Source organism: Conger conger, chromosome 1 (genome assembly GCF_963514075.1).
Source record: "Conger conger chromosome 1, fConCon1.1, whole genome shotgun sequence".
In the NCBI taxonomy this organism is placed as follows: domain Eukaryota; kingdom Metazoa; phylum Chordata; class Actinopteri; order Anguilliformes; family Congridae; genus Conger; species Conger conger.
The window spans coordinates 71,831,870-71,851,386 of record NC_083760.1 but is presented as its reverse complement, the minus strand read 5'-3'; the positions used below and the strand labels follow the sequence as shown (position 1 = coordinate 71,851,386).

The window sequence follows — 19,517 nt, the reverse complement described above, 5'->3', positions numbered from 1 at the left end:
AGGGTAGGCCGGCCAGCTGGGTGCTCCCACATTATACTGAAGATTGTGTTGCACGGGAGTAAATTAGTTATAGGTGAAAGGTTTCGATTTTACGAACAGATTGTAAATCCATTCACTGAGAATTAATTAAAATCTAGGCATGGTGACCTGCAGACACACAGTCTCACGTTCAAGAATTTCAGACAACCAGCATTTTTTTACATCAAAGAAAGCAGACGCATACTAAAGCTGGATGGCTTTGTAAAACATTTTAATGAATCCAGGAAGACTGTAATAGCAACGTGTGGTACAACCCTGGAGGATATTGCAGAGTGTACTGTACATCATCTTGGATCATTGGCCTGATGGATATATTGGGGACTGTCATTGTTTACGTAACTGAAATAAAACACAGTTTATAGTTGCTTTTATGCACATTACAATTTACTATACAGATCACCAGTTATTTTGAAGTGCTAAAGAGCAGAGAAGCACTATTTCAGTGCTGAAAAACTGCAGGGTATGCTAGTTTTAATTCTGCTTCAATTACAATGACTTAATTGGTTGATTCAAGTCAAAGCTTGCACAGGTACTCACAAGGTATTTAGATGTAACATGCAGCAGTCATTGCCCACACTCATTACCACGTTAGTGTGTGTGTTCATTGGTGAACTACACTGAGAAAGTATGGCAGTGATATTCTTTTAAAAAGTAATGAAAAATGCCCAATTACCAAACCACTGATAGAGTAATAGACTTGCTGGCAACTTAAAATTGAAGAAGTCAAGAAGTTTTTTTTCATTTTCAACTTTTCTGTACATTTCTGTGCCATTTAAGAGTATGCCTTAATCCCCAAATCCCTGTTAAAATTCTGAATTAAAAAAAACTAAAACAAAATCAAGCAGCAAAATAATTGACACATCTCTATACTGCCCTGTCTTCCGTTAATTATTATATGGCCCAAAAACACAGTATACCATAGACCCTAGAACAGTAGCAAAGCATAACAATGCCATCAACAGGACAGTTGTGCAAGAACTCTTGTGACTCCCCAAGTGATTAGGGCATTGGAAAAGCACAGGCTGTGAGACTGTTCTTTTAAAGTAGTTCCCAAATAATATGATCAGTTGGATGTTATGTTATGAGTGAATTGGTTAAAGCATGTTACTTTATAAAGTGCATGGAAAGGCCACCCAAAGGAATGCTTTACAAGCTGGCATTGCTTCCAGTTACAATGAGGTATCATTCAACCACCGTAGTCACTGAAGTGAATTTTACCATACACTCATACAGCATCACATTATTAATAAATATAATGATCCCTTTTCCAATTCAATTCATCATGACAGACTGTACCACCTATTTCAATAAAAACTGAAAGATTACAAAAAGAAAATCAGAAAAGAAAATGAACCCCCTGTACATTTGCACTTGATTCACGATGAAAACGTGTGATCAAATATATATTATGTATTAAATATTCATTATGTATTCAGAAGTCACTTAAAATGTACACCTGGAATAATTCCAATAGCATATCCTGTGTGTTCATATTGAAGCAATTACTTGGTGGAGAACAAGTAGTGCAACCTTTCCCTGGATCTGTGGCCCGGTCGCCCTCACAGCGTGTGTTTGATAGCGGTCTGAGGTGCTGTTTTGGTCCGGATGCTCCGTTGCAGTTCCATGAGCTGGTGGTCTCGCTCCTCAGTGTGCAAGAGAACTTGCTATTTTTTCCACAAGAGAATGAGAGAGAGAACAAGAGTCATCATCCCAATTACAGCATTATTACGTATTAAAATAACAGTGATACACATTCATATGACAAAGAGCATATCATACCTGTATTAGCTCATCCCTCTTCTCCAGACTCTCTCTTAGCTTCCTCAGCTCCCCGTCCCTCCCCTCTCTCTCTTCCTGCCGCTCTCTCTCAGTCTCCTTGATCTCTCTCTCTCTTTGCCGCAGGGCCTTCTGTGCCTCTCTCAGCTGCTCAGAGAGCATGGACATGGTCTCAGTGTGACTGGCTCTCTGCGTCTATGGTAGGGGAGGGAGCACTCAGTTTGGAAACTCAAATCATGAACACAAAGGCCACCGTATGATACGTCAGATTTTTACTATGATTAAGATTCCTTTAAACCAGAAAAATGAATGCAGGACACATTACAACAGGACCTGCTGCTGGTGTGTAAACATTAGTACAATTTCACAAGATTTGACTTCACTCCTGGAATCTTGTGATCCAGGAACAGTTTTCATTAAACGCACAGTCTGTCTGAGTGGGTTAGTGGGACAGAATCCTCATCACAGACCTAGAGTAAACTTTGAGGATTATGTTATTATGCATTATCTGATATGATAATGCATAATTATAGAGAGTAAGAGACTGAATGACATACAAAGGAATTGCCACCATAAATCGCATTCACACCTGCATCAGAGTCTCACTGTCCTCCAGGGCTGCAGTGAGTTGAGCAAACTCCTGCCATAAAGAAGCACTCTCCTCCTCTCTGTCCCTCAGCCAGCCTGCCAGCAATGTCTCCTTCTCTTTGAGCTGATAGGCCAGGGCAACTTCAGCCCCACCGCCTGACACCCCTTGGCCAATCACAGAGTCTGAAAGAGCCTGTGGAGGAGGTGAAAACATTTTCCTCACAAGATAATTCTTAGAAGTATAATTATATTTGACGGAATAATTACAAATAATGACATCTTTGGTCAATAAGGCTAAGGAAGAGATTTACATTATGTACATAGGTTCGTTCTGACCTGTACATCCCTCCGAGAGCTCTCCAGTGCTTCCTTCAGGGAGCTAGTGAGTGCCTCTTTCTCCTTCAGAATGGCCATCATGGCCTGGTCTCGCTCTCTCCACGCCTCCTTCTCCTGCTGCTCCTCCCTCTGGACTTTATCCCGTTCTCCAAGTTCCACCCTCAGCTCCTGAGAGGAGAGGAGTGGCAAGGCTATGCAAACTGTGTGAACTGAGACGGTGTTTGTTAAACTTACCCATCTCGTGACCCATACATATGCCAAGTTGATCTTGTTGACATAGATTTCACACCCGTCAGTCCTTTAAAGCCAGGTCTGCAGTTTCCCCATTTTACACCAGTATGTAAATGTATCAAAAAACATTTTGGTGCAGTACTGTGCTGACCAATTAATTTAGCCTAGTACTGATTGAACTCAATCAAACCCCATTACTGTACTTTTATGCAAATGTAATTAAAATCAGTTCTCATGGTCTGCAGGATGAGAATGGAGAGAACCAATCTGGTTCAATAGAACAACATATATAAAGACCCAAGACTGGCCCAAGCCATGTGGATAAGCCTACTCACATTGATGATGTCCTGGCTTCCCAGCAACACTGTGTTCAGTACATTTAGATCTCTCTCTCTCTCACTTGCAGCCTGTCTCAGAGCCTCCATCTCTCTCTCCATCCCCTGCTCCCTCTCCTTCAGCTTTGAGAACTCCTGGACTCGCTGGTAGGGAAGACATGCAGTATTCCCCAACATAAAACAAACACCAATATTCAAGCAAGCAATGCTACACATGCTTTTAATTGGAAGAAAATAAAAATTGACTTTGAAATTGAGTTTTTTTAAATGAACAAATGTTTCCTTTTTCTCACAATATGCAATGCCAAATCATACTTACAGGCACCATTACCACTACTGCAAAATGTCTCAATCAGGAAAGGAGAGACACTGGGGGCTTTCAAGACCAGGCTTGATATGGTGCTAGATACTATTTAGCTTTTAGGAATCTAAGCAGTAGGTACACTTTAGTGGTAGGAAAGGGTGAGCTTTGCTGGACTGAATGTCTCACTATCACATTATGTTATGTTATGTTATAGTATGAGAGAGACTAGCAAACCATCTGTTGAAGGTGCATTGAGTCTTTTTACTGTGCAGTTCATCACTTCAGATATGCAGCCATTGTGCTAGAGGACTGTGCTCCTAACTGGCCCAGGCAAGTTGCAGGCACCTGATTGGCCAGAGGAGTTGCTCATGCTGCCTGCCATTTGCCAAGGGCATGACCAAAATGTGTTATGAGGCTGCAGGAAGCTTCACTTGTTGTACTTGGATACGCCACCCAATGGTCAAAACATGTTCCAAAGGCATATTTAAATGCCCACAACATCTTCAAAAGAGACAAACTAATATTCTTAACCATGGCGGGCATGTTGTTCATACCTCAGAGTCGGTCTGTATGGTTTTAAGTGTGTTTGTCAGTTCATCTATCAGCCTGTTGCTTACATCTGCACTGACTCCTGCCCCAGTGCAAAGCTTACTGATGCAAGCCACACAGTCCTGAAGGGCACAGAGGGTGTCAGTCACGGCAATGTCAGGAATGACAGGAAGACCCAGCTAAACAACCATAGTATAAGTAAAGCTTTGTCAGATTGCTCAGTGGAAACAAATATATTTTAAAGAAGAGGTAATTTCTCTCCTTGCTAGAATAAACTGAAAGTTCCAATATTCAAATATTTAAACAGCAAGAGGAATAAATGCTGAGTGCAATAATCTCCCTGCTAACAATCTCTGATAAGAGTATTATGCAAAATTTTTAAATCTCTAACAGACTACACATGGATAATACATACAAATGAATAATGATGAATGAAACATGATGGCTTTTACATGCAGAGCTATACCTGTATAACCTTATCTCTACGGTGCAGCGTGTCACCCATGGTCTGAAGCAGCATCTTCTCGCTGTCCATGTGTGGGGGCTGAAAAAAGCAGATGGGGATATAGACTACCTGTTCCATTTATTCTGTCTGGGGGTAGGCAACGGGGAACTCCACATACCGACTCATAGTCTGAATCGGACACCCTCAGAGAGTCGCAGTATTTTCCCTTCTTGCATCTCTTACCCATTCTCTATCATGTCAGTAGAAACAAGCTATACCGAAATCACCATAGACGACAGAGAGAGAGTATACTACAGTCCAAACCTGTATTTGTTAGATAATGATTTCCTTAATTTGGATCTACTTCAGCCTGAGGCAAACTCCTCCGGTAGGGGAAGATTCCAGGGTGTGGCGAGTGTACGTGTGCGTTACTGCACCCTCAGACCAGACACACCTTCACTGTGAATAACACTGCACTACGGTAATTATATAGTACTACATAATAATCTCTTGCACTGCATTTATAATACCTCAACTACTCTTTTAACTCTGGACAAAAGGTGTACCAACAACCAAAGAGTACTAGTTTAGTAATGTGTGTTCATGCTACTTTAGTTGCAATGTATATGGGGGAATTATTTGAGGTTTCAAAACATTTTGAATTATGTGACAGTAGTGAAACTGAATGCTATACATGCAGATAACATTAGATGCCAAGTCATGCTGCAAGTGCACACTCAAACAAAAAAGTGTCTACAGGCCACAAAATAACTCTATGGGTCAGAAATACTTCAAGGAAAGCGTAATGTCAGTCACATATTGCATTCTGTATATTACAGCGGTTGGCAAACATGGTCTCCTACTACAGGATGTATAAAATGTAAAGCCATTATACTAGATTCTACAACATTTCACAAGTGTAGTTTTAGCTAAAGCCAACAATACAACTCAGTCCATATTTGACAACAAAAACTATTTTGAAAATGAAAAATGACGATGAGACTGTCCACTTTCTCCCACAATTTTCAATACTCACCATGAGCAATTCATTTGACTGACTGTCATCACTCTGTGTAGGTGTGCTTGCATCCTTGAGTTGTGACTCTAGGGTCTTTATACGTGAAAGAGATTGATCCAGTTGTCCTTTAAGCTGCCTGACAGCAATGTGCATGTGACTGGCACTTCTCTGTATACAAAATGGAAGAGGAGATTTACACAAGCCTCTACTTGCTGTATCATATGAACTGCATGCAAAGATTAGCAGAAGCAGACATAGAGGATTTCCATAATTAATTCTTCTGCAGTTGTCTGTCGAGTCACTCAGGTCAGGTGGCAAATCACAGAGATTGCTAAAATCCATTACAAAAAAGGTCACTGTATGTTCATTTTAAGCAATCAAATAATTTGGTTTGTGAAAAAACATTTATGCTCTGATTTCATTTTTAACTTCAGCTATCTTATCATTATGCCTTATATTTGCAGTTTGGAAATACATTTAAGATAAAGAATTTGAAAGCCTTTGTTCTTACCTCTCTGTGTAGCGGGATGAATTCATCTCTCAGTTCAGTCAAAACATCTTTGAGCTCTCCATCCACTTCTTCTCCCAGGTCATCCCCTGCTCCAAAACTCAGCACCCTAGCTACCTCCATCTCTGACAGATCTGCTGCACCTCTCTGAAGTCCTCTCTTCATTCTGCCCAAAACCGGAATCCGGCTCCCTACTGGCGAGCTGACTGGCCTGGCCACTACATCTCTTAACTCTCTCAGCACTTTCTCCAAGTTGACAGAGGGCTCCTCTGACAAATCGAAGTGGTAATTTCCATCCAGCGAGTCCAAGGATTGGATGGAGTCTGCGTGAGAAGGCCCAGCTAAGGAGATGCAAGAGCTACCCCGAGAGATGGTGCTGGAGCTGACAGATGGCACCCTTGACCACTGCAGTGGCATGCTTTGGGACTTATCCCGAGAGAGGGGCAATGGGGAGAAAGGCTGAAAGGGTAGGCGACGGGGAACTCCACATACAGACTCATAGTCTGAATCAGACACCCTCAGAGAGTCGCATCCTTCGCAGTTTTTTCCCTTCTTGCATCTCTTACCCGTTCTCCTGAAATAAGGGCAGGAGTCCCATTTTTCTGACCAGCATTCAAATTCAGACAGAGCCATATTTTTCCTCAGCAATTCCCTATATGTATCCCCTATGCCTATCTCTGTCCCACTTCCTCCTCCATCCTCTTCCTCGCTGGAGCCCCCCCTCATTTTCCGATCCTGGGGGTTATGCTGCCTGTATACACTGCACATCCACTTTCTGGTCTTGTTCCTCTCCTGGTTCAGCTTCTGCAGCCTCTCCAGCGATAAGACTTTGACTCGGGCAATGACAGTGTCAAATTTAAACACACGCTCTAAAACCGACACACATTTCCCACACAGAAACTCCCCCCGCCTATCGCCCCTTGGTACAGTATGTCCTAATATGTGTGTTAGAATAGCGAGCAAGTCAGCTCCTCTGTAGGGGGACGACAGGGAAGAAGACTTTGAGAGAGAGAGAGATGAGCCCAGTGAAAGAGTGCTACCTGAGAAGAAAGGAACATAAAGATGACAGGATGAGAACAAAGTTGCCTTGTACCCACGGGACTTGCTTTAGGGATATCCATATAAACAACTGTGTGTTTGTATGTGTGTGTGTGTGTATGAATAGGGACCACTACCCCTTTCCAAAAAAAACAAAACTAATTATGTACATGTTTTAAGGTAGCCTTTGCATGACATCAAGTCAATGTATTTTTATAAATACACTCATGTTATTTAGAGAATCATAAAAATGCCGTTGTGGACGTTTGACATTCTCTCTCACCTAATGGGCTGCTCCAGGCAGAACCTGCCAAACTTCCTTTGGAGTGGGAATCATTTGCAGTTTGTAGCAGACCACCCTTCTTCTGCCCTCCGAACAGCCATCGCCTTTGGTTACCGTGCAGAGTCCCTCCACACACACGGCACCCCCTGTCCTTGCCTCTTGTTGTCATTGTGCCTACAAGGACATTTCAAAACTCTCCTTAAATTAAGTTCAGGTTAATGTCTTTATTAAGCAAACAATTAACTGTTCGAAATTCTACTCAAATGTAACTAATCCAGCAATTGCTCCAAATGAGTCTCAGAGACAACAAGAATATTTAAAAAATGCACAATATGTAGCCTAATGTGAGACATTTCCTGATGACCAGAATTAATTAGTTTTTATTTTATTTATTGGTTGATCTTTCGCATCCACTTTGAATAGAAACGTAGCTAATGTTTCAGTCAAGTCAACAAACTGACGAACAACTGGGCAGCATATGATGAAATTAAATGCCAGTTCATTTGCACGTTTGAGATTATCTCGGCTGTATTGAGGACCGTGCTGCGGATTTAGAACTGACAAATATGGGATTAGTAAAAACAGCAGTTTATCTTAACGCAGCGAGTTTGTACAGCGCTTTCAGAGACAGCTATGAGTCCATGTTGACAGTAGTAAACTGCACACAGACATGGCAGCTCACAGCGACCTTGAAGCACACTGGCAGTGTAAGCACAAACTATCTATAGCAACTTATTCGGAAAACAACTCAGCCCCTGCCACCACCAAACTGTCGCGGTTTCTAATACACGTTCACATTAATAATTGAGTTTAGCTTTTAGGTTCGCCGATTCTCAAACACGGATTATATCCGGAACACTAGTGCTGTCACTGGCAGAAGTTCAGAAGTTTACCTTTCACCCCCGGTAGAAGCTGTGCGACCACAACCAACGACAGACGTGGCTTGAACAATCAAACCTTTTCACTCTTTATGTAGGTTGCGACGACCACAGATTTGATTTACGCTTCGTTCCCGCAGCCAAATTCTTGATCTTGTTGCTATACGCCAGGTGTTTGACTTTTCAGCGAACAAATCAACACAAATGTATGTCCTGAAAGCACAGAAACACGCAATCTGCAATTAACAGAATATCAATCCACAAATCAATACACAAAATAATTAACCATTACAATAATTAAAAACAAATTTGAATACCCATTACGCACACTTTCTGTGAACATTCGGCATTTTTTAATCTGGCTTCAGTGTCTCGCGTTCTCTAGTCAAACACGGAAACTCACATCCTCTGCCGTAAACGTGTACAGTTTCGGACGTCCGAAACTATCAGGTAGCTAACGTTTAAACTCTATCAATTCCCTCGAGAAGAATTACAGAAACACGATGACACGAAGGACTTACACTAGGGAGTAAATTAAATGTTTCTTACAATTTCAACCAGGAACAGTCGTGCACGCAAGGAGCGGGACGTGTATTCTACCTTGCTGACGTCATCACCAATACCTGTTTTTATGTCCAAGACACAATGTAGTTGCCTTTGTACAGTTCTTAAATGCGTTTTTCATTATCGTTTCACGTGGGCTACTGCTACTCACATGTTTTGTTGTCAAACAATTTTGCGGTCTACTTTTCACATGAAAATAATTTATAGTGTTTCTGCAAACATCGCTAATAATTTACAAACAAAATGCATGCACACTCCCTGCCCAGTTCCATGAAGCACAGGTTATTCACTGCCTGAGAAAGGGACTAGCAAAGTAAACAGGCTTTTACATGTGGCAGACAAACAGCAGCAAAGCCCATTTGTATGGTATCCGTACTGCACCTTATTTAGGCTTTATTAAAACTTATGGATTTGTATGGTTCACATGACTTCTGTAAAAAATTATACATTTTAAACAGTGCCTTTTTTAAGACACGCGCAAATACATTTGATTCCTGCAAACTAAAATGAAAATACATTTAAATGAGCAATCACTTATTGAGAATAAGATTTAAAAGATTAACTTGTTGGAGAATTGTACCAAGAAATCCACACACTTGATGTGTTACAAAACATGTAAAGCACAACACACAACACTTTTGAAATGTATTTTTTTAATTCTCAAAGGAAGGCACAACAATATGAATACATCAAAATATTTGACCACTTCAACTAAAGTTTCATGGCTATCAGTGAAGTGAATTCTAGTTCTGCGACACCTGCATGGTGAGTAAATTGAGGTTGTTTTGTTTCTGGTTGCATGATAGCCTCTGAAATACAGGCATGTCATTTCCCCAACCAACAATAAATTGTTAGGCCATTACAGCACAGAAAAAACTAAATGCATTATGATTTCATGTGCAACATTTGATTTCCCCTTACATTCCATTTGCATCCCTGTAATTTACCACGAGTTGTAACCTTAACAAGCATCAGAGAGAGCAATAGGATCACTATGCCTTATGAATAAGACTATTGCATTTTTGAAACAATATAGAAGTTTAAGAAAACCAAAAAGAATGCTTTTGACTATAATCTATGTGTATTAGAACTTTGATTTAAATTTCCATGTGTAAATAATGTATTCTTTGAAAAGCCCTTCAACTTTATTTCTACCACTATTAATGTTATCAGAAACCATGAAATGAGAACAAAAGCAAGTTTGTGTTCATGCTTGTGCACACACATGCAAACATGATCACTCTGCAGTAATATGTGCATAGCATGGTTTAGCCGGTCACAATGATCACGCTTTATGTGAGCCACTTATCTATGCAGCCATAGTACACCGTTTCATTGGAGTGCCAACTGGTATGCTTCACTCCAGAAAACACACACACAACCAAGTCTCCTCTAGCATCCAGTGTCTTCAGCCCAAACACATCCTTCACATACACCTGGTACATGGGAAAACAAAATGCCATAAGCATATAGTAATAAATAAAAAAAAAATAATAATAAAAGGTGTACAACATTTAACTCACATCCTGGTCCTTCATCTCAACAACATCTTCATTTTCATCATAAAACCCAAAATGGCTGTTGAAAGAGCCAACATGAGCATGACCTCAAACAGACAGATGGCAGACATACAGAGAGGCCTGGAAAGAGACTTATTCAATTTTATTTGCATAGCACCTTTCACAGCACTTTACATGGTAACAGAAGGGAAGAAACATTTTAAATGTCAGCCCTAAGCCCCCAAACAGCATACAAGGTAAATTACTTCCTACTAGGAGAAAAATGGTTATCAGCAGATTAAATCCTTGACAGTAGAGGGAAACCTGAAGTGTCTGAGAAAATCAATGTGAAAATGAAGAGGTAGAGCTTTCAGACCTGGACTGCCAAGGAGTGATCACCCCATCATCTGGTCCTCCAATCAAAACCAGTTTCCTAATGCGCAGGAAGTTCTTCTTCCAAACTAACAAAACAAAGATTAAATTAGTGAATTGAGCTTTTAGGCTTTTTAAATTATAGTTTAAGATTTTTGCACTCAATTTGTTTCTATAATTCTATTCAGCAAAATGTGACTAATGGCAATTGATACTGACATTGACTTGATCATGACCAATAATGAGGTGCCTATTGCATTTTTTTTTTTTTTTTTTTTTTTTTGCAATGATTAGTAATCAAAATGCAGTTTATTTTGAGTTTGTCATTTTCAAGCTCAAGAAAAGGGGTGAAACCTTAGGGCTTAAATTACAAATTGCACTTGTGACTGTCACACTAAAGATGGAACAGTTGAAATATGAGTACGTAATTTGACAGCTGGTCCTTAAAAAAATAAACCATTGCTGGTAATTTGAAATGTATAATTTAAATATTCTCATGCAATATAGACTGAATCTTAAAAATGTGTATTACTTGCTGCACTGGGGTTAATCCTCTCACTGTCCAGCACTGCTAGATAATCACTGCTTTTCCCATACTGGTGTATTTTGTGGGGGTCTGGAAGAGAAACCGGAAAACATCTGTATTCACAGCATTTGTAGAAGTCAAACAATGAATTTGAATGATGCAATTCATCCTTTGGCCTTTACTGGAAATCAGCACTCAAATTACAGGATTACCCTGCCTTACCTTTCCAGAAGTTGCAGATGGAGATCTTTTGTCCCATGGGTAAGTAGCAGAATTGATGGACCTGTCTCTTTATGAATTTTGAGAAAAGAGGTATTTTCAGGTATTCCGTTTCTGTGATAAACATGGAAACAAGACATTTGTGAAAAATTACAACTCAATACAAGTGGATTTGACCTTATGTGAAAGACATGGCAAATGTAAGAATAAATTGGCTGTGAGCATTACATTTACCATACTGGGCAGTCATATTGGTGAACATTAACAAATGTAGTAGTACTGGGTTGGGATGAGCATTTGAAGCACAGCAAAAATACACACTTTCACACTGTAAAGTTCCAAACCCTTCTCTGTAAGCACAGTGGATGTATGTATAAAGCATTATGAGAGTTAAAAAAGTGAAACCAATAAACCCCACAGTGAAGATATCCACTCTTTGATACCATTGACTATGAAATGTATTGGCTATGCTTAATATGACTCATGACAATACGGTCAATACTGACCTCCATATTGGCCCCCTAGTGGGGAAGACAGTGAAATAAATGAGTGAATATTGTGCTCTGGAAGAGTGGCGATAATTCCTCTACACACCAATCCACCTGTGTTAGAAAAAGGGGTGAGAGGGCAACATGTTAAATTTGAATGGAAAACAATAGAACACACTGAAGCTCAGGAGAGAAGTATAAACTATTTTTCTAAAGACCCCAACAGATGTTTTACATTGTGATATTGAGAAAAGCGAATAAGAGGGGAAGTGCACATAATATTCAACCATTATGCTGTAACATTCTCGTTAGACAGACATGCAGTAAAAACCTTGGGAGAAGCAGATGAGGTGGACACCATCCACACTATTTTTCAGGATGGGGAGCACAGCCTGTTTGAAGCCCTCCACTTGTTTCCACAATGGCTTTAAGCTGGATTTGTAGTCAAATAGGTCAATCACTGTCACATTTGTTCCTGGATGAGACTGAGAGGTGGAGGTTAGTGAGAGGGGGATACATTGACACGGAACAGCAGAGAACAGCAATTGTTTTGCAGCAAACATTTTGAGGCATGTATAGTGCACAATAAATTAATGGCATTGGTATGCCATATTTAGCATTGTAAACGGCACGGGTACTGTACAGGGACACCATGGTATTTTTAAAAATTGAATGGCACAATGGCAAATAAGCACTAAACTGCATGATTCTCTTACTCTGGCTTGTTGTCTCCCTATTAAGTGAATACTGTGGGAGTGGGCACTGACAACTTATATGTAGGAATCATTTTCAACGTGAGCTTTCACCTTCATTTCCACCACAATTTGGATTCAGAATCCACACCGGGTAATTTACTCTTGCTCTCGGAGCACTGCAGTGAAACTGTGTGCTTGTCCAGCCTTCAAGTTCACACTAGTTCACCTTCAGGTCAGGTCTCACACCAGGAAATTTCAATACACCAAAATAAATAAAAAACCCCACTCTCAAACAGAGTGAGGAAGAGAAACTGAGCACAAGCAATAAGTGAAATAGACAAAAAGTAAAGAACTAATACATTATGTAACTGAAACTTTGCATTAAAGAAAACCATGCAATCAGGTTGATACTTCCTCAGAACTGGTCAAACTACCATTTTTATGACTTCATAACTTCAGGTTAGTGTACATCTCGGATGACAATCGTTATATGAATTAATTGGCTAAATCGCTCACCTTATTGATAAAGCATTCCAAGCCAGAAAGCTCTTTGGGGCCGTCGAATAGACCGTGGACAATAATGACTGGCTTGTAACCGACAACATTGGCTGCAACGGAGACACTAAGGAGCATGCAGAGCAACTCAGAAACTCCGTTCCTGGTGTCACGGAAACCAGATGCTAGCATCATCAAATGCACGAAAAGATATAAGTACAAGTGTCGAGTTATTATAGTAAATAAAATAAACTGATTCCAAAGGCAGTTTTCTTCCCAAGCACGTAAAATCCAGCCAAAACCAAAGTACAGTACCGAGGGAGAAGGCAGTCTTGAAGTCGTGGTACAGGAACAAAAGAGGGAAATAATCTTTGGTCAATAAACAGGCTTGGATCGTAACGGGCAGACAAGGACTTGACAAACCCGCTAACGCATGCACTGATGCGCAGGAGGCAACAATTTCGCCACGTCATGACACTGAGCTCTATGCAGGTGTAGACAGGTGTAGACAATTAGCTTGAGAGCAGCATGAGAATGGAAATCAGGTGTCGAGGATTGACAAGTTAACGAGATAATTAGTAATCGTTAGTAATATACCTATCCTGCCCTAGCGTTAGTAAATTAGTAAATTACATGCACAAGAAACGTAAGGTAACATGGACACATGGTTAGAATGTTAGTATTACCAAATCCTGATCTAGCGTTAGAAGATTAGTAAGTAGACAAGGGAAATTGAAACAGTTAGGGAAGCGTGAGTGACAGAAAGGGAGAGAGAGAAAAAGCATGAATGCAAGGTTTGCAGAAAGACAGAAAAAAAGGGCATGCTAAACAATGAACGGAACAGCATAACATGAGACAACATAAATCGTGACAAAATAAGTTTGCGAAATTATGACAATAAACTATATAAAATGACATGGCAAGACTAAGAAATAAATGGTAACAAGAACTAAACATGAAACATAACATGACATGACAATGAAACGAAATAAGAAATAAAACATAAAAACGTGGCGAGACTAGACTAATAAAATACGTGACATGACAATAACGTAAATAAGACAATAACTAGACAGGAGACATTACGTGACAAACATGAAACGTGACATGTTCTCTCTGCCATCAGTTTATTTTTACACGGTCAGGTTTCGTGAGGTTTCTTCTTCCCATTTTTCTGATATTTGAAATCCCAATGCGTATATAAATGGCAGAAACCAATTACAAAATAGTATAAAATCGTAAAAAGTGAAATATTGTATACATATATAATTTATGTTTGTCCCCTCTATTTATGCGTATAAATAAATCCCTGCGTATAAAGCTCGGGGATCTGCAGCCCCGGTGCGCATCTGCTCAGTATTAATAGATACTTAGTAGTTTTTAGGATGAGTATGACTGACTGCAAATGGAACAGACACTGAAACTATACAGTAGCTACAGTATGTAACAGTAGTAGGCTATGATAGGGGAGACCGGGGCACAAACCAACACGAGGCATGATGAAACATGGGGATTTTGCTTAGTTGCATGATGTTTTGACTTGTGTGTTATAGCAACCCGCTTCTCATGTGAGAGTGGCAGGGTGATTAGAAAACGTCATCGAGAATTAGTAACAGATCTGTGTTTTAGCACTCTGAAAGAATGTTTTTTCACCAAAGTGTTTCAATTAACCGATTATGTGTGAACGCAACAGACTCCAGGGTCTTGTAGGTTATAAAGCAGTGTAGTTTTGGGACATTTCACTTGCAAGCAGAGACTGTGATTCATGCAGGAGCATTTAAAACCGCCAATTTAAATGCTAATATATAAAAGCTTAGCCACAATAACTTTTAATGTAACGTTGTATATTCTAGATGTAGGCTACCATGCACATATTCTGTGATATTTAACACTCGCTCTTATCCATTTCTTTCCCGACATTTATTACATTTTAATGTTGCCATATGCAGTTAGGACAGACAAAATATAGACAATTTCTACTGGACAATTATCAGATGAAAAATGCAAACGGTAAGAAATGCTGGATTCACCAACCATTGACTTGTATTAAAACGAAGCATTTTACAGTCCGTTTTCCGACATTGACGTTATTTCAACTCGCCCCAGAGATGTTTAAACTTGCCCCATAGTCCCATAGCAACAGTTTAACTCCGGCTATAGTCATAGCAAAGACAAGTATCTTCAACCAAAGTCTTTGGTTGTCCCCCGGTCTCCCCTTATATTCGTTGCCATTGGGATTGTTTATTTATCTGTCCTAGTCGGTGTGATAGTAAATATTGATACATTTCATTTAGAATTATTTTTGAAAGAATCTTCTATTTACATTATCCTTTGGACATGTATGCTGTCAGGTAGTTAAAACAGAAAAAATTTATATAAAGATCATCTTTAGAATATTGTAATCGATTCATGTATGTTTACTCGGTGTTTAGGCACTAAGCACTGGTAATATTGACTGAAACAACTGAGGGTAAGTACCATTGGTACTGTAGCATCGTGTTTGATGATGACTGACACTTATTGATTAGTTCTAATTTGGCTCAATAGTCTTATCCATGAAATACATTGCCTGTTTCATGTAGGCATGTATAGTCTGGGTGTGTTTGAACAGAAGCAATCACCCACACACACCAACACACATAACACTGTCTCCTCATCTGTTTCTTTTTCACATACTATATACACAGTGAAAATCAATGGGAGCTACACAATGACAACAGTAAAGTGTTTACTGTAGGTAAATTCCAAGAAGATTACTTTATTGCTCTAGAAATCAGAGAATGAAATCAAGAGTCTTGTTTACTTTTTTGTTTTACTTGTCTTAAGGATTCAAAATAAATGTAAACACCTCGATGATAGATTGTAGCTATTTATTCGAATGAATGGAGCGCGTTTGAGTGCAAAATGTAATAAAATGCAATAAAGAACATGAAAACATTCTAATAAAAGCTTATTTCAAAATGTCCCCCGGAACTTACTTAGCATGACAATATAAAAAGAAACATAACTCTCTTTTGGAAAAATAAAAATGCATAATTAAGTTTTTTTTTTTTAAATAGACATGCACACTCCAAATAGCTTTCAGATAGCTTTCAAATAGCTTCTAGGTTTCTGTCTTACAAGAAGATAAAGAAATATCCAGGCCCGGGAATGAAAATGTAAATATATAATTTTCTACTAACAACTGATATGCAAAACACATTGTTTGCAAAATGAGTTGTGTAATCGTTTGCTCATAAAAAGATACAATTTTTAAACTTTACCTCTATGGGCAAAATCATTGACTAGGTCCAGTCTTTTTTTTCACGGTGGGCGGGACTTGAAAGTCCGCGGCGAGGGAGCTGCTTCTCCTGTCATGCATTTGACTCACCGTCTATGCTTGAATGCTTGATGTTGTCATTATGCAACTCAGCAGCTTCTTGTTTAAAGATAGCTGAGGCTGTTGCAGATTTTGTATAACCAGCACTGGCTATTCCACACTGAGTACAATACATATAGTACATTTTAATTTATTTATTGTATCTTAAGCCAGGGAAATTCACTTTCTATGCGGAAAACAAGTTGTTTTTTTCTCCATGAACTGGACCAACTGGACTCCTCTGGTCCGTTTTCTAATGCTGCATTCGGCGCCGTATCTATTGCAATAATTAAGGGAATGGGTACTGAATTTTTTAATGCATTTTGGCGAAAATATAAATCGACGGAAGGGGAAATAATTGTAAAGTTTGCCGGTGCGACCTTTAAAAATGTTCACTCGCATCACCAAGAAAAATGGGCGCAAAATGCTGTATAAATACAGTCCATTCACTATTCATTCACGAATATATTTTTTTATTATGATGATGTAACAACTGTATGCACACTGTAGAACACAAAAGTTGACTTAGCATTAATAATGTTCCTGTCATGAACAAAGAGAAAAGAGCTATAGATGTCTATAAAGAAAATTTAGTAAGTGAAACTTGGGCGCGACAGTTCTGCTGCTCCTCAATAAAAATACTTCTTTCTCTTCCTCATCATCTCTTTCCTCGTCATCCTCTTTTCTCTCCTCTGTCTCATTGCCTGGCCGAGGGGGAGAGAGGAAGGAGGCTAGCAGAGAGCTTTCAGGTGGGTACTCAAACAGTTGCTCCAGTTGTACCTCATCAAACGACACCTTCACCTGGGGTAAAAAAAAGAGTCACATTGATGCTTTATACTTTCCTGTGGATCAGGGGTCTATCATGTGTTGTGAAATGCGTTTGAAAACAAAGTACTGTAAGGGTAATGTTCTCAATTGATTCTTAATTGACAATGTGTGTTAACATAAAAACAATCACATGATTACAAATAACCTTTTAGTGATAATCCTTATACTATTAGACCACTTTCTGAATTGAAATTACTATGAGTCTTTCTCTGTCTCTCTCCAGCATACAGACAGCCTTTCACCTTAATGTCTCTGCTTCTCAGCTAGCACATTCTGGTCTTACTGCAAGGTCAACAAGGGGTATTCAGAAGACAAAATACTGATAAATGTTCGTGGCCAGCTTCATGTCTTTTTGTTTTGGTAAAGCCCCCCCTTCAGGAAAAGTGTGTATAAGAGTCTTACTATGTCTGATTCAAATCAGAAAGCCGGTAAGCTTTCGCACTTTCTGTCATTTCTTTGCAAATAAATACGAAAGTTAAAAGGTATAAGAATAGCTATTGTTGTGTTTTTACTGGTTCTGTGTTATCAGACGATGCTCATCTGTGATATCTTATTTGAGCATGTTAAAAAGGGAATTTTTCCCCGCACAGTACATACAGGGAACTGTTGTGAAAGTTTTTTTCGACCGATTCAGGAACATCTCCTTGGGAGAATGTTTGCACTTTCACAAAACCTTCTGAAAAATGTCCAAAATAGCTTCCTATTTCTCAGAAAGGTTGTATTTTTGATACTTTTTATAATGGTTCCTTCTGTTTATTTGATTTTGGAATGCCCACACAATAAAATGTTCAGCCTTAAATCAACTTACAGAGTACAATGGACATTTTACTGTCCATATTCACCAGCCAGGCAGATCACTGCAATCAAAGAAACTTAATTTCTAATATTATTATTATTATATTATTACATTAATCATATGAATTGTAACAGGCTGTGTGGTTTATGCTGTTTGTCATTGTTATAATTAAAATAAGACTGAAATCATTTGAAACTGATAGATTCTGATAACAATAAGTTATATCGCTATATATAGATATATTTAGCTTTACTCACTGTTTTCTGACTACCTTTGGCCAAGCATGACTTCTGCAGGATCTGATAACCACCAATAACCTCTATATCTTCCACAGTGGGATATCTCTTCTTTCCTTTCTCCTCTGTAACATGGGGGGTGGAACTGGGTGCTGAGGACGTAATCCTGTCACCCCCGGGGAGGGTAGTGAAGACATTCCTGTGTCTAATTTCCTGGGGTTAATGGTGATGGTCTTTCCCCTCTTGCTCAGCCCTGCTGCTGAATTCCTGAGAGAGAAAAGAGGGAGAGAGGGGGATTGGGAGGGAGAGATAGAAGGAGAGGCTGATGGAGGAGGAACAGTGAGTCTCCTGCCCGGGTTCTTTGGATGATTCTCAGGAGAGTGAGTAAATTTAGGATTGATGGTAAAGGATGTGCAAAAATGTGACCGCTTTAATTGGTGCAGTTTTGACTGGGTTCTCTGGCTGTCATCATGCTGTTGTAAGGGCTGTACACTTTTCTGTGTGTTACATATTTCTTCATCCTTTGGCTGTGCCATCTGGTTGTCTGGCTCATGGTCTTGTTGTATCTTTTGGTGAATCAAATTTCAATTCTGTTCTGTAACTCCGCCTCCCTATTCTATCACTGATTACTTGTTTCAGCGAAGTATTTGCACCCGTCTCTCCTTATCTCTGCATCTCCTGATTCTCTACAAATTGTCTACTCCCTAGTCCGGAGCCGTTTGTATTTCATGTGTGTCTTTGTGAATCCAGTCCACGTTTTAGTTTCTCACTCGTTATTGTCTTATTACCCTTTCATGTGTCTCACCTGATGTTTATTTGTTAGACCGCCCTCACTCCCATGCCCCGCCTAGTTTGTCTCATTCCCCTGTGTATTTATACCTGTCTTTTTCAATTGCATGCTGCTAGTTTGTCTTGTCCTGTTTTTGTTCCAGAGCCCTTCATTCCTTCCCCTAGTTCTAGCCCCCTTGTTCCTGAGTCCTTGCCCTTGGTTTTTCTGGATTTCCTGGTTTTGACCCCTGCCTGCTTCTCTGGACTCTTCTTGGCTTGTTGTGGATCTGTACCTTTGCTTTGTTGGACTGACCCCCTGGTTTTTGACCCTGGCCTGTTTTTTGA

At 39.6% G+C, this 19,517-nt stretch overlaps 2 protein-coding genes across 7 annotated transcripts; both read right to left on the bottom strand.

The window, feature by feature from the left end:
• Window positions 1–233: 233 nt before the first annotated feature.
• On the bottom strand, window positions 234–8,958 carry si:ch73-95l15.5 (uncharacterized). Of its 5 annotated transcripts, none has more exons than XM_061251177.1 (12): window positions 8,878–8,958; window positions 8,344–8,541; window positions 7,451–7,624; window positions 6,133–7,169; window positions 5,640–5,789; window positions 4,625–4,702; window positions 4,164–4,280; window positions 3,306–3,449; window positions 2,740–2,907; window positions 2,405–2,596; window positions 1,819–2,010; window positions 234–1,703 (listed from the first exon to the last, which is right to left on the bottom strand). In XM_061251177.1, the coding sequence occupies exons 3-12, from the start codon at window positions 7,617–7,619 to the stop codon at window positions 1,599–1,601; spliced, it is 2,352 nt and encodes a 783-aa protein (XP_061107161.1). In that variant the 5' UTR covers window positions 7,620–7,624; window positions 8,344–8,541; window positions 8,878–8,958; the 3' UTR covers window positions 234–1,598. The 5 variants fall into 5 exon arrangements, with proteins under 5 accessions (XP_061107161.1, XP_061107186.1, XP_061107179.1 ...); XM_061251202.1 differs by having other exon boundaries at window positions 8,850–8,885; XM_061251195.1 differs by lacking the exon at window positions 8,878–8,958 and adding an exon at window positions 8,646–8,843.
• Window positions 8,959–9,677: 719 nt separating this feature from the next.
• Window positions 9,678–13,624, bottom strand: LOC133109683 (lysosomal thioesterase PPT2-A-like). Of its 2 annotated transcripts, XM_061219165.1 has the most exons (8): window positions 13,208–13,624; window positions 12,328–12,481; window positions 12,015–12,110; window positions 11,512–11,622; window positions 11,296–11,379; window positions 10,768–10,852; window positions 10,416–10,470; window positions 9,678–10,328 (listed from the first exon to the last, which is right to left on the bottom strand). In XM_061219165.1, the coding sequence occupies exons 1-8, from the start codon at window positions 13,379–13,381 to the stop codon at window positions 10,185–10,187; spliced, it is 903 nt and encodes a 300-aa protein (XP_061075149.1). In that variant the 5' UTR covers window positions 13,382–13,624; the 3' UTR covers window positions 9,678–10,184. The 2 variants fall into 2 exon arrangements, with proteins under 2 accessions (XP_061075149.1, XP_061075157.1); XM_061219173.1 differs by lacking the exon at window positions 12,015–12,110.
• Between the last annotated feature and the right edge of the window lie 5,893 nt (window positions 13,625–19,517).

What these genes read in the sequence shown, in the direction of transcription:
- si:ch73-95l15.5 (XM_061251177.1), bottom strand. Translation starts at nt 7,619, where the DNA reads ATGACAACAAGAGGCAAGGACAGGGGGTGCCGTGTGTGTGGAGGGACT. An exon ending in TCATCCCGCTACACAGAGAG is followed by an intron (nt 5,790 to 6,132) that starts GTAAGAACAAAG and finishes TTTTGTATACAG; the next exon opens with AGAAGTGCCAGTCACATGCA. An exon ending in ACAGTGAGACTCTGATGCAG is followed by an intron (nt 2,011 to 2,404) that starts GTGTGAATGCGA and finishes CCCCTACCATAG; the next exon opens with ACGCAGAGAGCCAGTCACAC.
- LOC133109683 (XM_061219165.1), bottom strand. Translation starts at nt 13,381, where the DNA reads ATGATGCTAGCATCTGGTTTCCGTGACACCAGGAACGGAGTTTCTGAG. An exon ending in ACTAGGGGGCCAATATGGAG is followed by an intron (nt 11,623 to 12,014) that starts GTCAGTATTGAC and finishes TGTTTATCACAG; the next exon opens with AAACGGAATACCTGAAAATA. An exon ending in CATCTGCAACTTCTGGAAAG is followed by an intron (nt 11,380 to 11,511) that starts GTAAGGCAGGGT and finishes TTTCTCTTCCAG; the next exon opens with ACCCCCACAAAATACACCAG.